Source organism: Chanodichthys erythropterus, chromosome 10 (genome assembly GCF_024489055.1).
Source record: "Chanodichthys erythropterus isolate Z2021 chromosome 10, ASM2448905v1, whole genome shotgun sequence".
Lineage (NCBI taxonomy): Eukaryota > Metazoa > Chordata > Actinopteri > Cypriniformes > Xenocyprididae > Chanodichthys > Chanodichthys erythropterus.
In genome coordinates, this window is record NC_090230.1 from 12,180,001 (window position 1) to 12,197,926 (window position 17,926).

Here is a 17,926-nt window from a genome sequence, read left to right on the forward strand (position 1 = left end):
TGTAAACTTATTTAAGGGATTGCTCTTCCAAAATACCACAAAGTGGCTCAAAAATATAAAGATCTGGTGACTGTGCAGGCCATAGGAGATTGTACATCAAACTATTCTGTCAAGTCTTGCTGTGTGTATTGGTGCATTATCATGCTGATACACGGCACCACTTTCAGGGTTCAATGTTTGAATCATTAGATGCACATGGTCATCAAGAATGGCTCGGTAGTCCTCGGCAGTGACGTGTCCAAGCACAGTAGAGAATACCATGATATTGCAGCACAAACCATCACTGATCCACATAGTCCAGGTGTTAAGCTTCTATGGGGCATCTCCACAACGTAACAATGAAAGTGGACTCAGAGAATGTTTCACATTGTCCACAGCCCAAGATTTGCACGTTGGCACCAATGAAACTGAGATTTGGCATTGGCACAAGTGAACAAAGGTTTGGCTATAGCAGCCCGACCATGAATACTGACTCTGTGGAGCTCCAGATGAAAAGTTTTGGTGGAAACGGGTAAATCGAGGTGTGCATTTAATTCTGCAGAGAGCCAGCGAGACGCACACCAACAATTTTTCCTCTTTTGAACTCTGATATGTCTTCCCATTATGCTGTGTGGATTGCAATAACGGTATATGTACAGCTGTGCTATTGCTCTGCTAATTAAACCTTCACACTCTGCTCTTACTGATGGAATGTAAAATCAGTGAAGACTGGCCACCAGGCCGTGCATATATAGGCGTGAAACACTATATTTGCCAGTGTTTCGGTTGTATTGTCCAAACCCTGTGTATATATTTGCATATATTATATTAAATTTTATATATTATATTAAATTTTATATATTATATTAAATTTTATATATATATATATATATATATATATATATATAAATAAATATGAGAGAGAGAGAGAGAGAGAGAGAGAGAGAGAGAGAGAGAGAGAGAGAGAGAGAGAGAGAGAGAGAGAGAGAGAGAGAGAGAGAGAGAGAGAGAGAGAGAGAGAGAGAGAGAGAGAGAGAGAGAGAGAGTTTTATATATTATATTAAATTTTATATTTTATATATTATATATATATATATATATTTTTTGGGGGGCAATTCCAGCGTTATGGACGTGACATTTGTTTTTATCATAGAGCAGTTTAAAATCGCAGGTTTTCCCCTCAGTCAGGTGAACCAATTAACATTAGTGTCACTCGCAATAAATGTCAGTTTTATGTTTCGTCTAAAAGATCACACGGTTTTCGGCTAGTTTGCGCAATTTTAAGCAAAGTCTTGAGTCAAAATGATCACATTTTGTTTCAAGTCAAAATTATTGCAATATTATTATTATTATTTTGTATTATTTTGGGATTATGATCAATATCCATTCATGTTTTAACCAACAGGTAAAAACGCGACATCCCAAGGGAAGTGTCCTATGAGACACAGTGCTCTTCTGTAAGTTGTACTGTATCAAAGGCCTACCTTCTGATGTTCATATTTCGTTCTATAACTGGCAAAAAGGAAAAGAAGATCGGTTCATGTGCGCTTGATCCGCTGCTTACAGGCGCTGCAGTAATCTGTCACGCCGCATTTAACAGCGACATCTATTGTTTGAATTTTTTTATAAAATCAAATTTTGAATTTGAAAGTTGCACCTTTTTCATATTAAAACTAACAAAGCACAAAGAGTATTGTGATTATTGGATATGTTCGGATATATACAGTAAGCCTAAAACAGATCACAGCAATATAAAGAAGCAAAGTCATATGCATATGATTTAATATTCGTGTCCGTAACGCTTATTATCATTAGTTCAGATCAAATTAGTGAGATGAATTGTTGATCCTAATAAGCATAAACACAATTTAGCTTTGTATATAAAGTTTCGTTATGACGTATTTATTTCTCAGGCATGTCTCCATCTCTCTGCACAATGCTTACTGTTAAAATACAGTTTAAAAAGGGGGGTCTTTGATCCCTTTTTGGAATTGCCCTGGAATATATTTCTAAATATAAATATTTCCAACATTTATAAAAAAGACATTGCTAAAATGACAAACAGCATTTTTCTGTACTATAATATACCAGAATGACCATGGGTTACCACATTTGAAGAGTAGGATTTGGATGGTCACATGACCCCAAGATGACAGTCACCATTAAAAAAAAAAAAGTGGCATGGGCAGTCTTTGTGGATAAATGTAATATTTAGGGCACCTTTCAGAAGCTGGATGAAAACTGACCACTGAAAGACTGTCACTGAAACCATCCAACCGTGAAACATGCTGTCCTGAGCTGCAGGGTTGAACCTGTCAGTCAAAACCTAATCAACACTGATAGAGGGCACAGCGGGTGAGTGATTATAACAAGCTGGCAAAGTTACAACGGACCAATCAGCTAAGAGCGTTCAGGTATGAAACTTTGCGTCTCTCTAACACAGGGGTATACAATCCTGCTTCTGGGTGGCCAGCAAAATTTAGCTCCACCCCAAATAAACACACTTGAATCAGCTAATCAAGGTCTTACTAGGCATACTAGAAACTTCCAGGCAGGAGTGGAAGGAGGAGCTAAACTCTGCAGGACAGTGGCCCTCCAGGACCGAGTTTGGACACCCTGCTCTAATACAAATGAGTCTAGTGAAGTCTATATGTGCCGACGTACAACTGGTGGCTATGTCTGTTTGCTCCATCTGGGTGCGCTGACAGATGTGTGTGCATCTGATACAGAGAGCCGTCTCGCTCTAAGGCTGAGGTTATGTAACTGTTCCTGGTCAGGTTTAATCGAATGAGCCCAGCCGTCCTCCTCCCCTCTGCTGCTGACTGGACGAAGAGCTTACAGCAGAAATCCTCTTCTGCAGTGTCAATGGGTGGTGTGGATGAGCTGCTCTTAATTACTGCCTTAATTAATGCCACGGCCCAAATCTCCAGTCTCCTCATTTTACCTATGCAATGGTAATGGTGGAGCGTAGTGGGCTGGTTATCTACGAACTTCATACTAGCATCCTTGATCGAGACACTTAACCCTGGGATGCTCCAGGGAGGATTGTCGCTGTAGTAGTGTCCTAGAAATCGCTTCAGTTAAAAACTTGAGAATAAAACCTGGTTTTATTCAGGTTTTATACAGTAGCCTACAAACAGTATCCAAATAGCTATATGGCTATAATCACATTATGTATTATGCCCAGTTTCACAAACAGGGCTTAGATTAAGCCAGGATTACACCTTAGTTCAATTAGGGCAATTAAATGTTTTTTTAAATGTGCCTTAGTTAGAAAAAAAAAAAAAAAAAAAAAAAAAAATTTATATATATATAATATATATATATATAATATATATATATTTATTTATATATTACTGGTGTGAATCTTGAGATAAAACAAGATAAGATGTGTCAGTGCAAGTTGCTTTCAGTTAAAACAGCTCAAACATGCATTTTAGATTGGGACTAGTTTAAGCCTTGTCTGTGAAACCGGGGGATAGATTTTGACAAGAAAGTCACATTATGAGAAAGTTGCAATTTTTTCCTCACAATTGCTACATTCATTGACAATTTGCAACTTTTCCTCAATTGCAACTTCATATCTCACAATGTGACTTAATCCAAAAATCACAATACTGTCACACAGTTACGAAAAAAGTTAAATGAATACATTTTTTCATACCCTCACGCACCCTGTTCGTGCAGACATCATACATCATCAGCGCGTTTCATGCTATACAGAGTACAAGGAAGGGAGGGTGGGATGTTAGGATTTGAAAGCTAGCTCACCATAGCTAGCCTCTCTAAAACTGTCCTATTGCACCTTTAACTACATCCAAAAATTGCGATATTGTGAAAGTCACAATTACGAGAAGTTACAATTACTTTTTTGCAATTCTGACTTTCTCACAATTGCTATATTTTTTCTGACAATCTGACACATTTCTCCTATAATTGCGACTTTACAATGTGAATAATTGCAATTGTGACTTTAAATCCAAAAATTTACAAGAGAAAGAGTCAGAAATTGTGAGTTACAAAATCTCATTGTGAGATATAGTTGCAATGGCAAGAAATTGAAAAAAAAGTAAATAATTTCTTGTAATTGTGACTTTTTTTCTCAAAATTACTACATCTGTCACAATAATCGCAATATCGCAATTTTTAAATATTAAGTAGCAATTATGAGAAACAAATTTGCAAGAGACAAAGCCAGAAATTATGAATTATGAAATCACATTGAGATATAAAGTCACAATTACAAGAAATAGAGAAATAAAGTCACAAACATGGTTAATTTGGACATCATGTTAACTTGAGAAAATTGCTCTCTGTGTAGTTTGAACCTATAATGTTTTGGTTACCAGCCCTGATTAACCATTAGATAGACCCAAATAACTAACAAAAACAAATTAACCGCTCTCATGTTGACAAATAGGGCATTAACTCCCCTTTTGCAGCTTGGAGAGAGGCAGCAGTGGTGATTTGATCATTATCAGGCTTCAGTGTTTATCACACTCACAGATGCCGTGTGACTCGTGCAATTAAGGAGGCTGTTAATTAGAGCCGGAGGAGAGGCAATGATAAAACTGTCACATACGTCCGTCTCAACTACAAGCAACAACTACAGTCTTAACAGCAAATGCCATGAGGGCCCAAATGTCTGCATGTCCAGTTTCAGTTTCTATATTTTAAATTGTCATTTATATTTATATTCTTTTATTTTAATTAAAATTTTTACAACATTTTATAAAATCTAAATGAACTATATGAAAATCAATTCTTCTTGAGCGTGCGATTTAAATAATCACAATGAAGGGAGGGGTATGAGTTTGGAGGATGCTGTTTTTTTCTGACGTAGGCTAAACAAGACATTCCAGAGAGTTTAAGCAGCATGAAGCATGTATGAATGCACTCAAGAATCCACGCTGTCTGTGTCTAACAAGTCTTTCTGGCGTGTCTAGCTGGAGACACATCGATACCTGCAGACGTGTTGGGCTGTTGCCAAGATACTCACAAAACAGACGTGACTGACAAATTCACGTGAGCGCTATTTACCTGGAAGGCAGTTTGGCAACTTTGAGTAAAGAATTGTAATACAAACATTTTATTAGGCAATGCTGTTTGCTCTGACAGAGCCTAGAATGGCATCCTTTCCAAAATGAAATCATGAATAATATTATAAGGGTTATGAGATGTTTTAAATTTCTCAGTTTACCATTTTAAGAAAAACTGAGAATTCAGACAGTTCCAGACCATTCTGCAATTTTCCAATAATTTATTCCTGTGATCAAAGCTGATTTTAGCAGCCATTACTCTGGTCTTTAGTGTCACTAGATCCTTCAGGAATAATTTGATTTGTTGCTCAAGAAACATTTCATTTTATTATAAACATTGAAATTATTATTGAAATATTTAATATTTAATATACAAATTTAAAATATTTAATATAAATATTTTTGTAGAAAGAGTGATTTCAAAAGCCTTTATGGTCACTTTTGATAAATTTAATGCATCTTTGTGCAATAAAAGTATTGATTTCTTTAAAAAAAAAAAAAAAAAAAAAAATTCAAAACAAACGTGGATGGTTTTGAGGGGATAAACCCCCCAAAGATATTGGCAAAAAAGCAAAATCATGCATGTCTTTAGCTACCACACTCCCACAAACAGACAGTCAGAGAAAGACACTGTACAATAAGGGGCTGAGGAGAGATTTATTGCCCCTGTGGCTCAAAGTGAAGACACCTGTTGTGTTATATAAGCCATCAGCAACATAATAACCTCCCTGAAGCACTTTTTCCAACACGCTGACACAAATGTTCTTTGCCTAATGTACAGGTTTCCAGTCTTACGCTGGATTTCCAAGGAGGATTAAGCATTCGATTAGTATCTATGGGTATAATCCAGGATTGTGTGTATGCTCGAGTGCTTAAACACTTAAAACCAAATACTTCCTGCTAATGTAAGTACCATTATACAAAGTGATAAATTTGTATTAGCTACTTAAAAAGAATGACAATTTATAATTTAAAAAATAATAATAAATTCCAGAATATATTATTAACATAATATATTATTTAATCATATTTTATATTTTATGAAATAATTTATTATTTAATATTATATAGTATGGAAAATATTCAGTGATGATGTTAAAACATTTGCATAGTACTAGTGTTCATCTCACCTTCCTAATGCCTTGCAAGCAGTCAAGAACCGTCAGATTGTATGTGCAATTCCCAAATGAAGCATCCCTGAAAGAGGAAAAAAAGGCAGCATGTTAAAATTGTGTGGGTGTATTCATGTGAGATACAACAAAAAGAAACACCCACAAAAATATAAACAGGAACATAAAGTCATGTTATGTGCAAAGAACCGGAACACAGATACTGATTTTAAACTGCAGCTCTCAGGTGGCCTGCTTTCATCCAGAGTAAACCATTCCCTGCCTATGAATACAAGTAACTGGGTCAAGGCCTTTGTGTTTGGATGTGGGAGTGAAGGTAAAGTGACAGGCGAGACTCTGTTGGCTTTTGTCATCGGTGTTCTAAAAGAAAGAAAACCTTGCAATGGAGAGTGTACACGTGGACATCCAAAAACACGTTGGGTTACATCTCCAGGGTCAAATCAGGGTGAAATCAATGTCATGGACCAGCCTGTTTTGATCACATATAAGAGAAAGGTTTGTTTGTGTCCCTTAAATAATGTCACTGGGTCAAGGAAAGAGAGGGTTGTAATAAAATACCCAAAGCTTCAGAAACTAAAAGGGGCCAAAACACCAGCCCTTGCCCAGTGCATGTCAAGGAACAGGCTCTTTGTGCCTGCTTAAATTGAGTTTTGCATTATGCATGTGCTTAATGTGTTATGATGCAGGCTGGGTTGCATAAAAAGTGGGTCAGTGTTCTGCTGGGATCTTTTCATTAGTCTCCCAGTGTGCCTCAATGGAAAGTATCAAGCTCCATTCACCCACATGAACAACACGTACTCCCACATGCATACCCATAACTCCCAGAAGAGGGCATGGAGGTCTTGTGTATTGGTCCACTACTTCAAACTAACTAAAAATCATGAAAAACAGACTTGATAAGTATGCCAATAGTAGGTTGATTTCTTCAAAGCGCTGTGGTTAAATGTTGGTGCCATGAATGAATTTCAAAGTAACATTTTCATTTTAACTTGCCTCAATATTCCCCTTTAGAAGAAAATTGGGGTCAAGTACCTTGCTCAAGGAAAAACCATGAGGGTTTTGAACTGGCAGCTTCCATTTACCAGCACAGACATTTAACCAACATTAGGTTATACAACCCTCTACAATGGGAGTAAATCAGTCGCATACAGTGGGTACGGAAAGTATTCAGACCCCCTTAAAGTTTCACTCTTTGTTATATTGCAGCCATTTGCTAAAATCATTTAAGTTCATTTTTTTCCCCTCAATGTACACACAGCACCCCATATTGACAGAAAAACACAGAATTGTTGACATTTTTGCAGATTTATTAAAAAAGAAAAACTGAAATATCACATGGTCCTAAGTATTCAGACACTTTGCTGTGACACTCATATATTTAACTCAGGTGCTGTCCATTTCTTCTGATCATCCTTGAGATGGTTCTACACCTTCATTTGAGTCCAGCTGTGTTTGATTATACTGATTGGACTTAGGAAAGCCACACACCTGTCTATATACGACCTTACAGCTCACAGTGCATGTCAGAGCACATGAGAATCATGAGGTCAAAGGAACTGCCTGAAGAGCTCAGAGACAGAATTGTGGCAAGGCCAAGGTTACAAAAAACATTTCTGCTGCACTTAAGGTTCCTAAGAGCACAGTGGCCTCCATTATCCTTAAATGGAAGACGTTTGGGATGACCAAAACCCTTCCTAGAGCTGGCCGTCTGGCCAAACTGAGCTACCGGGGGAGAAGAGCCTTGGTGAGAGAGGTAAAGAAGAACCCAAAGATCACTGTGACTGAGCTTCAGAGATGCAGTCGGGAGATGTCAGAAAGTTTTAGAAAGTCAACCATCACTGCAGCCCTCCACCAGTCAGGGCTTTTTGGCAGAGTGGCCGGACAGAAGCCTCTCCTCAGTGCAAGACACATGAAAGCCCACATGGATTTTGCCAAGATGGTGAGAAATAAGATTCTCTGTTCTGATGAGACAAAGATAGAACTTTTTGGCCTTAATTCTAAGCGGTATGTGTGGAGAAAACCAGCCACTGCTCATCACCTGTCCAATACAGTCCCAACAGTGAAGCATGGTGGTGGCAGCATCATGCTGTGGGGGTGTTTTTCAGCTGCAGGGACAGGACGAGTGGTTGCAATCGAGGGAAAGATGAATGCGGCCAAGTACAGGGATATCCTGGATGAAAACCTTCTCCAGAGTGCTCAGGACCTCAGACTGGGCCAAAAGTTTACCTTCCAACAAGACAATGACCCTAAGCACACAGCTAAAATAACAAAGCAGTAGCTTCACAACAACTCCGTGACTGTTCTTGAATGGCCCAGCCAGAGCCCCTACTTAAACCCAATCGAGCATCTCTGGAGAGACCTAAAAATGGCTGTCCACCAATGTTTACCATCCAACCTGACAGAACTGGAGATAATCTGCAAGGAGGAATGGCAGAGGATCCCCAAATCCAGGTGTAAAAAACCTTGTTGCATCTTTCCCAAAAAGACTCATGGCTGTATTAGATCAAAAGGGTGCTTCTACTAAATACTGAGCAAAGGGTCTGAATACTTAGAATTGTTGACATTTTTGCAGATTTATTAAAAAAGAAAAACTGGTCCTGTGTTTTTCTGTCAATATGGGGTGCTGTGTGTACATTAATGAGGAAAAAAAATGAACTTAAATGATTTTAGCAAATGGCTGCAATATAACAGAGTGAAAAATTTAAGGGGGTCTGAATACTTTCCGTACCCACTGTATGCGACCAAATTTCACAAATGGCAACTAAAAAAAAAAAAGTTTTTTTTTTTTTTTTTTTTTTTTAAAACACTGCGTCACGAGAGGGAGTCGTTTGCCGGCTTCTGCATTGGCTCAGTGCAGAGTAGGTTGGAATTCAGTAGGAGCTGTCACAGGTCAGTGTGTTTTCTGTAGTTTTTGTTTTTCAATTTATCGTCATGGTAAATTACAGTGTTTGTGGAGGCTGCACGAACTCCAGCCTGTCAGGACATCGAGTCCACAGGTAACAAGAAAAAGGACGGTGCCATCTTTCATGCCTGGGTGCGTTTTGTGCAGGTGAAGAGATGGGACTTCTGCACCTGTGTCGAAAAACGCGTTTACTTTAGAACGGAGGATTACCATCCCGGCGATATGATGGCGTTCAACATTGTAATGCTCCTTTAAAGGATATTAAATAAACTTCCACACACGATGCTTCTTCACCGCTGTTTTTACGTGAATCAATTTCAACATTGATGAATACAAATTATGTACATTAACACAAAATCATACAGTCTCACACTTTTCAAAACAGTTTTGAATTATGTGCTGGTAATGTAAATACTCCAATTTCATTAAAGCCATGTATGTACATTCAAGTTCACTCAAGTACATACTCATGACATCATATACATCCTCATACTATCAGTGAATTGGCACGGAATAAACTTAATGGATAAAGAAACTTAAAATAAAAAAATAATGAATAAAGGATAACATGAAACATACAATAACACTATACTGTCTGTGGCTCAGCCACCGGCGGGAGATATGATAGTCACGGAGATGCAGCTAGGCTAAAACTTCATTCATTTTGGATTTTAAAATGGAGACAAGAAGAAAACTGAGGCAAGTTTCCAACAGAGCTTTGAAGAAAAATTTCTTTTGTTCACACAATTATCTGTACCATATACTTACAGCAGGAACCAAGATATGTTTGAAGAAACAGCTGGAGACTTTCCCACCAGCCAGAGGCTCATTCATCTTCCTTTTCACAGTACAGAGAAATGTTAAGCCAATCGATTTGGCTGTAGAAACACAGCGGCTCACCGGCACCAGTTATAGACTAACATCCTGAGCATTATGTAATGTCTCACCTCCGTTACTAGAGGCCAGAAATCAGACAAACCTCATTCAAAAACAACTCATCTTTGTCCACTTTTAATTTAGTAATTGGTCATTTAGTAGATGCTTTCAATACATTGGAAGTGAGACTTACAATACATTACAATGACAGTCCTCCCACAGAGTAGTCAAAAGGTCAAGTGCCTAGCACAAGGGCACATTGGTTTTGCACCTTGTGGGATCTGGCACTTTCGGTTACCAGCCCAGAACTTAAGGTCAGTTTAACTCTATTATACAGGCTCAAGAGCTGTTCCTATAAGGGGCAAGTCAGACAATTATATCTCACAGGAATGCATCTTCGACAAAGATGGTATCAGAAAGGGCTGGTCACAGCATTCACATATGAATCTGCCTCTTTACAGTCTTAGGCTGGGTTCAAAAGGCTGGGATAAGCAGAGCTGTTAAGCACAGGGTGTGTCCTGGGCAAGCACTGTAGAGGAGCAAAGCAAAACAAGCTTACAGATGCCAAAACCTGAAGTAGCGCATTAGTGACGTTATGTAATCATCACTGTGGACATGATTTGTTATAGCAAACACAGATTTACAGCCACGGCAATGGCTTCTGTAATCATACCGGGTCAAAGTTCCTCAGAGACTTAGTAGGCTGGGTAACTTAATTTAAATATGATTTAATAAGTCTAAAAGCTTTCAGCGTGCACCGCAACTTGGCAAGACAGACAGAGCTTAGCAGAACAAAAGTTGAAAGAAGAAATGACAGGGCAATGAACTCTGATTGGATTTCGTCAGTCAGTCCTAGCACTGGTGGAAAAACAGACCGGACAGGGTTTTATGCAAGGTATTGATGATGGTGATCGAATGAGGAAGGAATACATGAGTGCATCCATTTAAATTTGGCATACATATGCAGTAGTGAAACTTAGAAAAAAAAAAAAAAAAAAAAAAAACCGGAAACTCAATCTCGGAATCCCACCCTTGCTTGTAGAGGACTAGGTGGAGTTCCTCAATGAGACCCAAAAGGCATGCTTTATCTAGATTAGTTGGCCCTATACACAGTAAGCAAGATCAGTTCAATTCGACAATGAAACTTCTAGATCTTCCCGTACAGGGCTGAGAAGAACTTGCTAACTTCCTCTGCAAGACTGCCACTGCTTTCCTTTTGGGATTACAAAATATTTGGGCAGACCGGCAAAGATTTCTTTACTATTCTTACATAATGGATGAGAAATGCCAAGGTCTAAATTACCCATCCAAGACTGAAGCTCTTCGTCCGTGTCACTAGAGTGAAGTCTCCAAACTTACGTAACAAACCCACACCAGTTGACTTGAATAGAGATTACACTACCACCAAACCATCTGAACTTTCAGGTTTTCTCATCCTAAAAATATATTGCTAGAAGACAACAACTTCAGGTCATGTTGTGCATTCCATTAGTGGGTGGACACTTGTTGGTTATGCAAGTTTGTTTCCAAGCAGGACTTAGTGTGGGAAACTGCTCTGCAACCAAGATCAATGTGCAGATATTTTGGCCGGACAGCAATCATTATGCTAGATGGATCAAAATCATACTTTCTAGCCACAATGATCCAGAATAGATGAGCCAAAGGTCAGGTTCGCAGCTAAAAATAGTAGACAACCAAAATGTGTTCAAGCCCTATTCCTGGAACAAGTAAAATGTGACTGAATAGATATTCATAGCAGTAGGTGCAACATGTTAATTATTTTCAGAATTAATCATTCCTTTTCATCCAACAACTTTTTGTACGTTCTTCCTTTAGTACTCAAACATGGGTTTCACACAGAGCTTCCCTTTATTGAATGGTATGGCCCATTCATTGTTTCCCATCAGGACCCCCTTCCCTCTCATAGACAACACAACTATTTACTTTCTGAATTAACCAATTGCTAAGCATTACATAACCACGTCGCACTGTTTGTCTTCACGAGTGCCATGGCTACAGCAGCCAAGTGGGGGGCACACTGACAAAGCGCTTTTCTTCCCTTGTGCAGCTACACTGCTGCTAACAATCACATCTTTGTGAAGAAACAAGGGCCCGATTAACCTTCAAGATGGACAGGACGGCAAACAGAGTGAAAGAAGTGCCATAAGAGGCACGACTAGTAAACATACCACCGGATTTCATACTCAATAAATGGTTTTAGGGATCAGTAGACCAATGTTTCCTTCAGGAAGTAAGTCTTAGTAATTTAACCTTTTACGTTTTTACTTTACCATGTAACAAAATCCTCCCCTAACCAGGTCCATAAAACAAGTGTACCAGCCATGTTATAATGTCAGGTACACAATAAACATGACAAAACTGACTTAAATATGGCATAATGGTTGACCTAGATGCCACTGAACATTAAACATAGTGGGGAACAAGTGTAGACACTTGGATGCGAGAAAGTGACCGTTGCAAATCCATTTGTCCTTCCTATGAGAACTATTGCGAGGGGTTTGAGTTAGATTTGTCAAAAGTACCAACAGCGATACCATTTTAAAATTTAAAATTTTAAAACTGATGCTTTGAGTGCTGACTTGGTATCGAAGTCATAACTTTTGACAACACTACATTGAGTACGTCATATATATATAGAAGTAACAAGAAGTAAACTGTGAAAGAGCAACTAATGCTCACAAAGACTGAAAAAAATAGATGTGCTGACTAGGGATGCACTGATACCAAGCTCATGTACTTGTACTCGTAAAAATACCCCCGATACCAAAGAGCGATACCGCACGTGATGTAACTGAAAGAATTTTTCGCGCACAGTGACACCGACAGCAGCAGCAGAAACAATGTCAGCCTCAGGAGAGTGGAAATACTTCAGAATTACTGAGGACAACTGACACAGCGAACTGCATGCAAATCACGCTGAATGACAAACCAGAAGCGTTCTCTCTTGCACACGCACGTGCGTGATCTCAGTTCTCTCAGACAGCGCGTGATCAGTTCTCTTTGCACCCAAATGGTCAAATGCACAAATAGTAGTGTTGTCAAAAGTACCGACTTCGGTACCTAGTCGGTACTGAAATTTTAAAAACGTGACGCTTGGAGCGCTGTTGAGTGGATTCGTAAACATCTCTGATTGGCTGTTGTTTTCACGGCTCATCGGATATGTCTGTGATAGGCTTCAATGATCAACGCTGTAAAAACGTTTCTAAATAGTCATCAGTTAATCTCTTCACTAAGCGCTTACACAGATACACACGGGAGTGTTTGAAAGCAGGCGTCTATCGCGGAACGGTCCTCTGTTAGACGCCTGCTTTCAATGGCTCGTGCTCCCACTTTCAAAACGCTTTCAAATTCAAACACTTCCATGTGCTTTCAAATGCTCCCACGCGTTGATCATTGTAGCCAATCACAGGCATATCCGATGAGCGCGTCAACAATGGCCAATCAGAGATGTTTATGAATCCGCTCAACAGCGCTCAAAGCGTCACGTTTTTAAAATTTCAGTACCGATAGGTACCGAAGGCGTTACTTTTGACAACACTAACAAATAGTTGTCAAAATGTCCATCGTGTGGAGTATCTCACATAAATACAGTTGGTTATGTCTTAAGTGGACATAAACAGGTGGGTGAAAACAGGATGTGTGTTAGACTCAGTATATTATATGCATGGATTCAGTCTTAAAAGGAGAGTAGCCTAATTAAATATTTGTCTGTCATTAATGTTAATAAAACTAAAGATGTTACATGAATATTATATATATATATATTTTATATTATATATTTATTTATTTATGATTTAATGCCATATCAGCAGCAATGGCTATATTCATGGCAATCAGCAGTATCACTTCAATACATTGTTTACAATAATTTAACAATTTTGTCTCAAAAACAATCACTTTACAAAGGCAAGGCATATATACCAATAACAACAACATTAATAATAACAACAATTACATAGAGTCTTTCAATTGAATATTCGACAGAAATTCTAAAATTACTCCAGGAGAAACCTTTTTAAAAATGTCCATTAATGTGTTTTCTGTATAAAACCATTGTCTAATATTATTTAAAAAAGGACATTCTATTAACATAGGTTTTACACTCGTGAAATTCTTACACAAATCACAGACCGGTTTCTCTTCCCCCTTCAATAAATATGAATGAGTGGGTCTTGAATGTCCAATTCGGCATCTCGTATATACAACCTGGTCATATGTGTTTTCAAAATAATAACTAATAACTCAGTGATTTAAAACTGGATTCACCTCATGTAATTTGTTATTTACAATATGGGTTTAACGTCAGATGCTGGTATTTTACATTCTGTCATTTCCAACTAAAGTGCTTCCTTTGCTGCTTTATCAGCTTGTTCATTACCAGTCAATCCCATATGGCCTGGTATCCAACAAAAAAACAACATTAACATCTTGTTTCTTTAAAGAGTCCACTTTTCCTATTATGCTGATAATTATAGGATGTTCAGTTTTCAAAGAATCAAGTGCTTGTAAGCAGGATTTAGAATCTGTGCAAATTAAATTACGTTGTTGTTCCTTCTCTATTTGTTCAAGAGATAAAAGTAATGCACAAGCTTCAGCTGTGAAAATTGAACTTTGCCATAGCGTTTTGACCAAATCACTACAGCGGCAGATACCCGACTGTCTGACTTTGATCCATCTGTGTACACAGGTACTTGAGTTGATAAGCTGCATCTTATATCCAAAAATTCCTAAACATTTGGATGATTTGTCTTTTTTTTTTATACTGAGCCAGGTTCATGATGATGATTGTTTTTTTAATATTCCAAGGCGGTATAGGACACAGATGCGTCGATGTTAGGATATCTAGATTAATGTCCATATTTTTAAGTGTGATTTTATGCTGTATCTGGGTCTTTATATATATATATATATATATAAAGTTTGTGACAAGCACATAAAAATTATTTCTTTTTTCATTAGAGTAATAATAAAGAAGCTGTCCTACATTCATTAGTCTCACTGTCTTGTACTTGGAAAACTGCCACATCACCAAAAAAAAGAAAAAAGAAATGAACAAATGTCTAGGCATCGATATCGGCGAGTACCAAAAAAAAAAAAAAAAAAAAAAAATATCGGTACTCGTACTCTGTCCTTAAAAAAAAAATTGTATCGGTGCATCCCTAGTGTTGACCAATAAACCCACCAATGAGTAATGTAATTCCTTCTTTAGTCTTGTTTCACAGACAAATGAAGGTCAATGAGTAAAAGGTTTTCCCTTGATGTCATGTATGCAAGTAAGATTGGCCTTCTGGGAAAAGCACTAACAACTTCACAGTAAAAACAAATATGCTGTTTCCTGTTTGTACCAGTGACTGACAGTTCCAAACTGTTTGAAGGCCAGAGCTAATCTATACCGGAAGCACTTACAGCACATCTCAGAAAGTACAGATATATGGCTTGTTCCATAAATTCATAGAAGGCTAAAAGAATTGCGGGACTGCACTGAAGATCGCAGATTCAGAAAATGTAAGCCTCTTCACTTACGGCTCAGAATCATTAGCCAATGAGAGTCCACTTCAACAATGAACATCTCTGTTCAAAGAGGGCACAGGTCACCCTGACTTTCTTCACGTCCCTCATTATATATGCGCACATAACAGAATCTGCTACTATGTGCTTGGACTGGGTGAACTTCAAGACTTGTGTTTCTTCTTCAGTGAATAGGGGGGGAATGAGCTGAGGGGTCAAATCTCATCTGGTGGCAAAAAAACAGCCAACAGGATTGACTAGCCCAGAATACTAACTATATGGTAATGAAAAATGCATATATGAGCATGTGATTTTTGTGAGAGGTTTTAAAAGGAGGAGGACAGTGTTTTAAGAAATGGTAATATCATCACCATGGGAATTCTTTGTCATTTTGAGAAACAGCAGGGGGGCGTATTGGAGCCACGACTGGCATCTCACAGGGCGGCTGGATGGTGGAATAACAGAACAGCAGTCACACTGGCACAAATCCACAACTTGCGTCTTACGTATGGTATGACAGGAAAAATAGACTCGCTCCGAGTGTGGAGACAATTACACAACAGCAACACCTTCCAATAACAGAGTAAAAAAAGATTTAAAATGCTAGCACTATTACTCAACAAGAAGGCCCCATTCACAACAGAATATTTCCTTTGACCCATTCACAAATCAGACGGAGCAGATTTCCACTACACGCCAACTGCATGGAGTCTAGAACCTGCCACAGACAGTTTTCCTTCTACTCAAGGGCATCAGCTCATAGGTTTTAATGTCCTGTCCTTTGTGACATTTTTGAACAGAGTCCAGAATTCAGATCAAGAGAAGGGATTACATGAGTGCGCTGACCCAGCCGGACTCCATAATCCCAAATTAAAAGGCAGAGATGTCAACCAGTAGGAGCAAGATAATCTAACCCTGCTGCAATTATGAACATCACGATATACATGTCGGCTTCATGGCTTCCAAAAAAAATGGCCATGCTGCTTTTCCACTTTCCCTGTTTATTTATCTGGGCAAAGAAGTTTATCGCATTAAAAAACCCAATGAGCCACAAGAGACACTATATTTCCGACAAAATCAGATTAGAATGCAATGTGCGATAAGAGAGGGAGAGGAAAGTGGAATGAGGCAATATCTAAAAAAAAAAAAAAAAAAAAAAAAAAAAAAAACTTAGTTTTGGAAACAACTGGCTTTTTTAAAGGAGAACAACACTCCCATGTTGCAGATGATGTGGATATGGGGCCGTCTTACCTGAAGGGAAGATATGAGGCATTGGAGCCTGAAGTCAGGGCTCTGTAGGCTTCCTCTGGTGTTTTCTTTAGGTAAATCACCTGAGATGGAAACAGGAACAGGAAATGACATTAGTGCACAAGCAATTCAGCTGAATGGTAATGGTAGGTATTCATTTTATAGACTAACATCAGTGCTGTTGTTAACTAAAACTAATAAAAATTCTTTTCTGTAATGAAATAAAGCTGAAATAAAATAAAATATAAATGTTAGATGAACAATTTTAGATTAAATGAAATTAAGAAATGTTGCCTTGGCAACTAACTGAATGAAGTTTGAGTTGAAGTACTAGTTAATTGGACATCACTACTTCCCAACGGCCTACTCAGTCATTTTCCTATCCATTTCCGTCCATGTTCCTCTTTATCCCATACACAAATGCACTTTCAGGAACGTGATGTTCAGGCAGAATGTGTCACACAGATGAGATGCTGTGGCTCAGCACAATGGGGCCCTTCTCAAGTTGGGACGACTTGTCACGGCACAGTGAGGCAGTCACACACACAGACTTGCTGAAGTGACGAGTTTTAGCGGTCATCTATTCCCTTCATGCATGCCAATCCCTCTTGAAATCACAGAGAGAAAGAGCTCTATAATAAGATCTCTGCTCACTCCTTGAACATTTCTGTGGCTTGGTGTCAGAAAGCAGCACAGCAGTGCCAACACGAAAAAGAAATGTCCAACATGCATAAAATATAGAAAAAGGGCTAGCTCAAAAAAAAAATAAAATCATGTAATTTACTCACATGTCACATGTCATGTAAAAATTTCAGTAAATAAAACAACATGGATATTATAGTTCCCCTCATTCAAAGACTTTAAATTTAACAACATTCAGAACAGAACAGGAATGACAAACATAAGAATAAAAAAAGAAATTATAAACCAAATTTATTATAAATGGCAAGCCTAAATGAATGTACTAAAAAACAAACAAATCTAAACTAAAACTACCAGTGTGTGGGAAATGAAAAACTGGCATGTCGGAAATGAAAAACTCAACATTTATTCCGAAAAATGCAGTATATTGATTATACAACTTCAGAAGATATTGAATATAGATGTATTCACAACTTTATGATACTTTTTTTGGCACTTTTGCATCTTATTTAGCTTTAAAGCCTTAGTCCCCATTCACTGTAAATCGCATGGAAAAGGGCAACCTGCACACTTTTCAAAAT

The 17,926-nt window shown here is 38.2% G+C and overlaps 1 protein-coding gene across 8 annotated transcripts in view; it reads right to left on the minus strand.

Moving 5' to 3' along the window:
• Positions 1 to 17,926, minus strand: part of cdc14ab (cell division cycle 14Ab) — a 53,389-nt gene that overhangs the window by 23,272 nt on the left and 12,191 nt on the right. For all 8 annotated transcript variants that reach the window (XR_010896068.1, XM_067396041.1, XM_067396044.1 and 5 more), the window contains 2 exons: positions 16,707 to 16,786; positions 6,149 to 6,215 (listed from right to left, as the gene is read on the minus strand). Coding sequence is in view for 7 of the 8 variants with exons in the window: in XM_067396041.1 (XP_067252142.1) it covers positions 6,149 to 6,215; positions 16,707 to 16,786 (147 nt within the window). In the remaining variant the exon portion in view is untranslated. The remainder of the gene's footprint in view (positions 1 to 6,148; positions 6,216 to 16,706; positions 16,787 to 17,926) is intronic.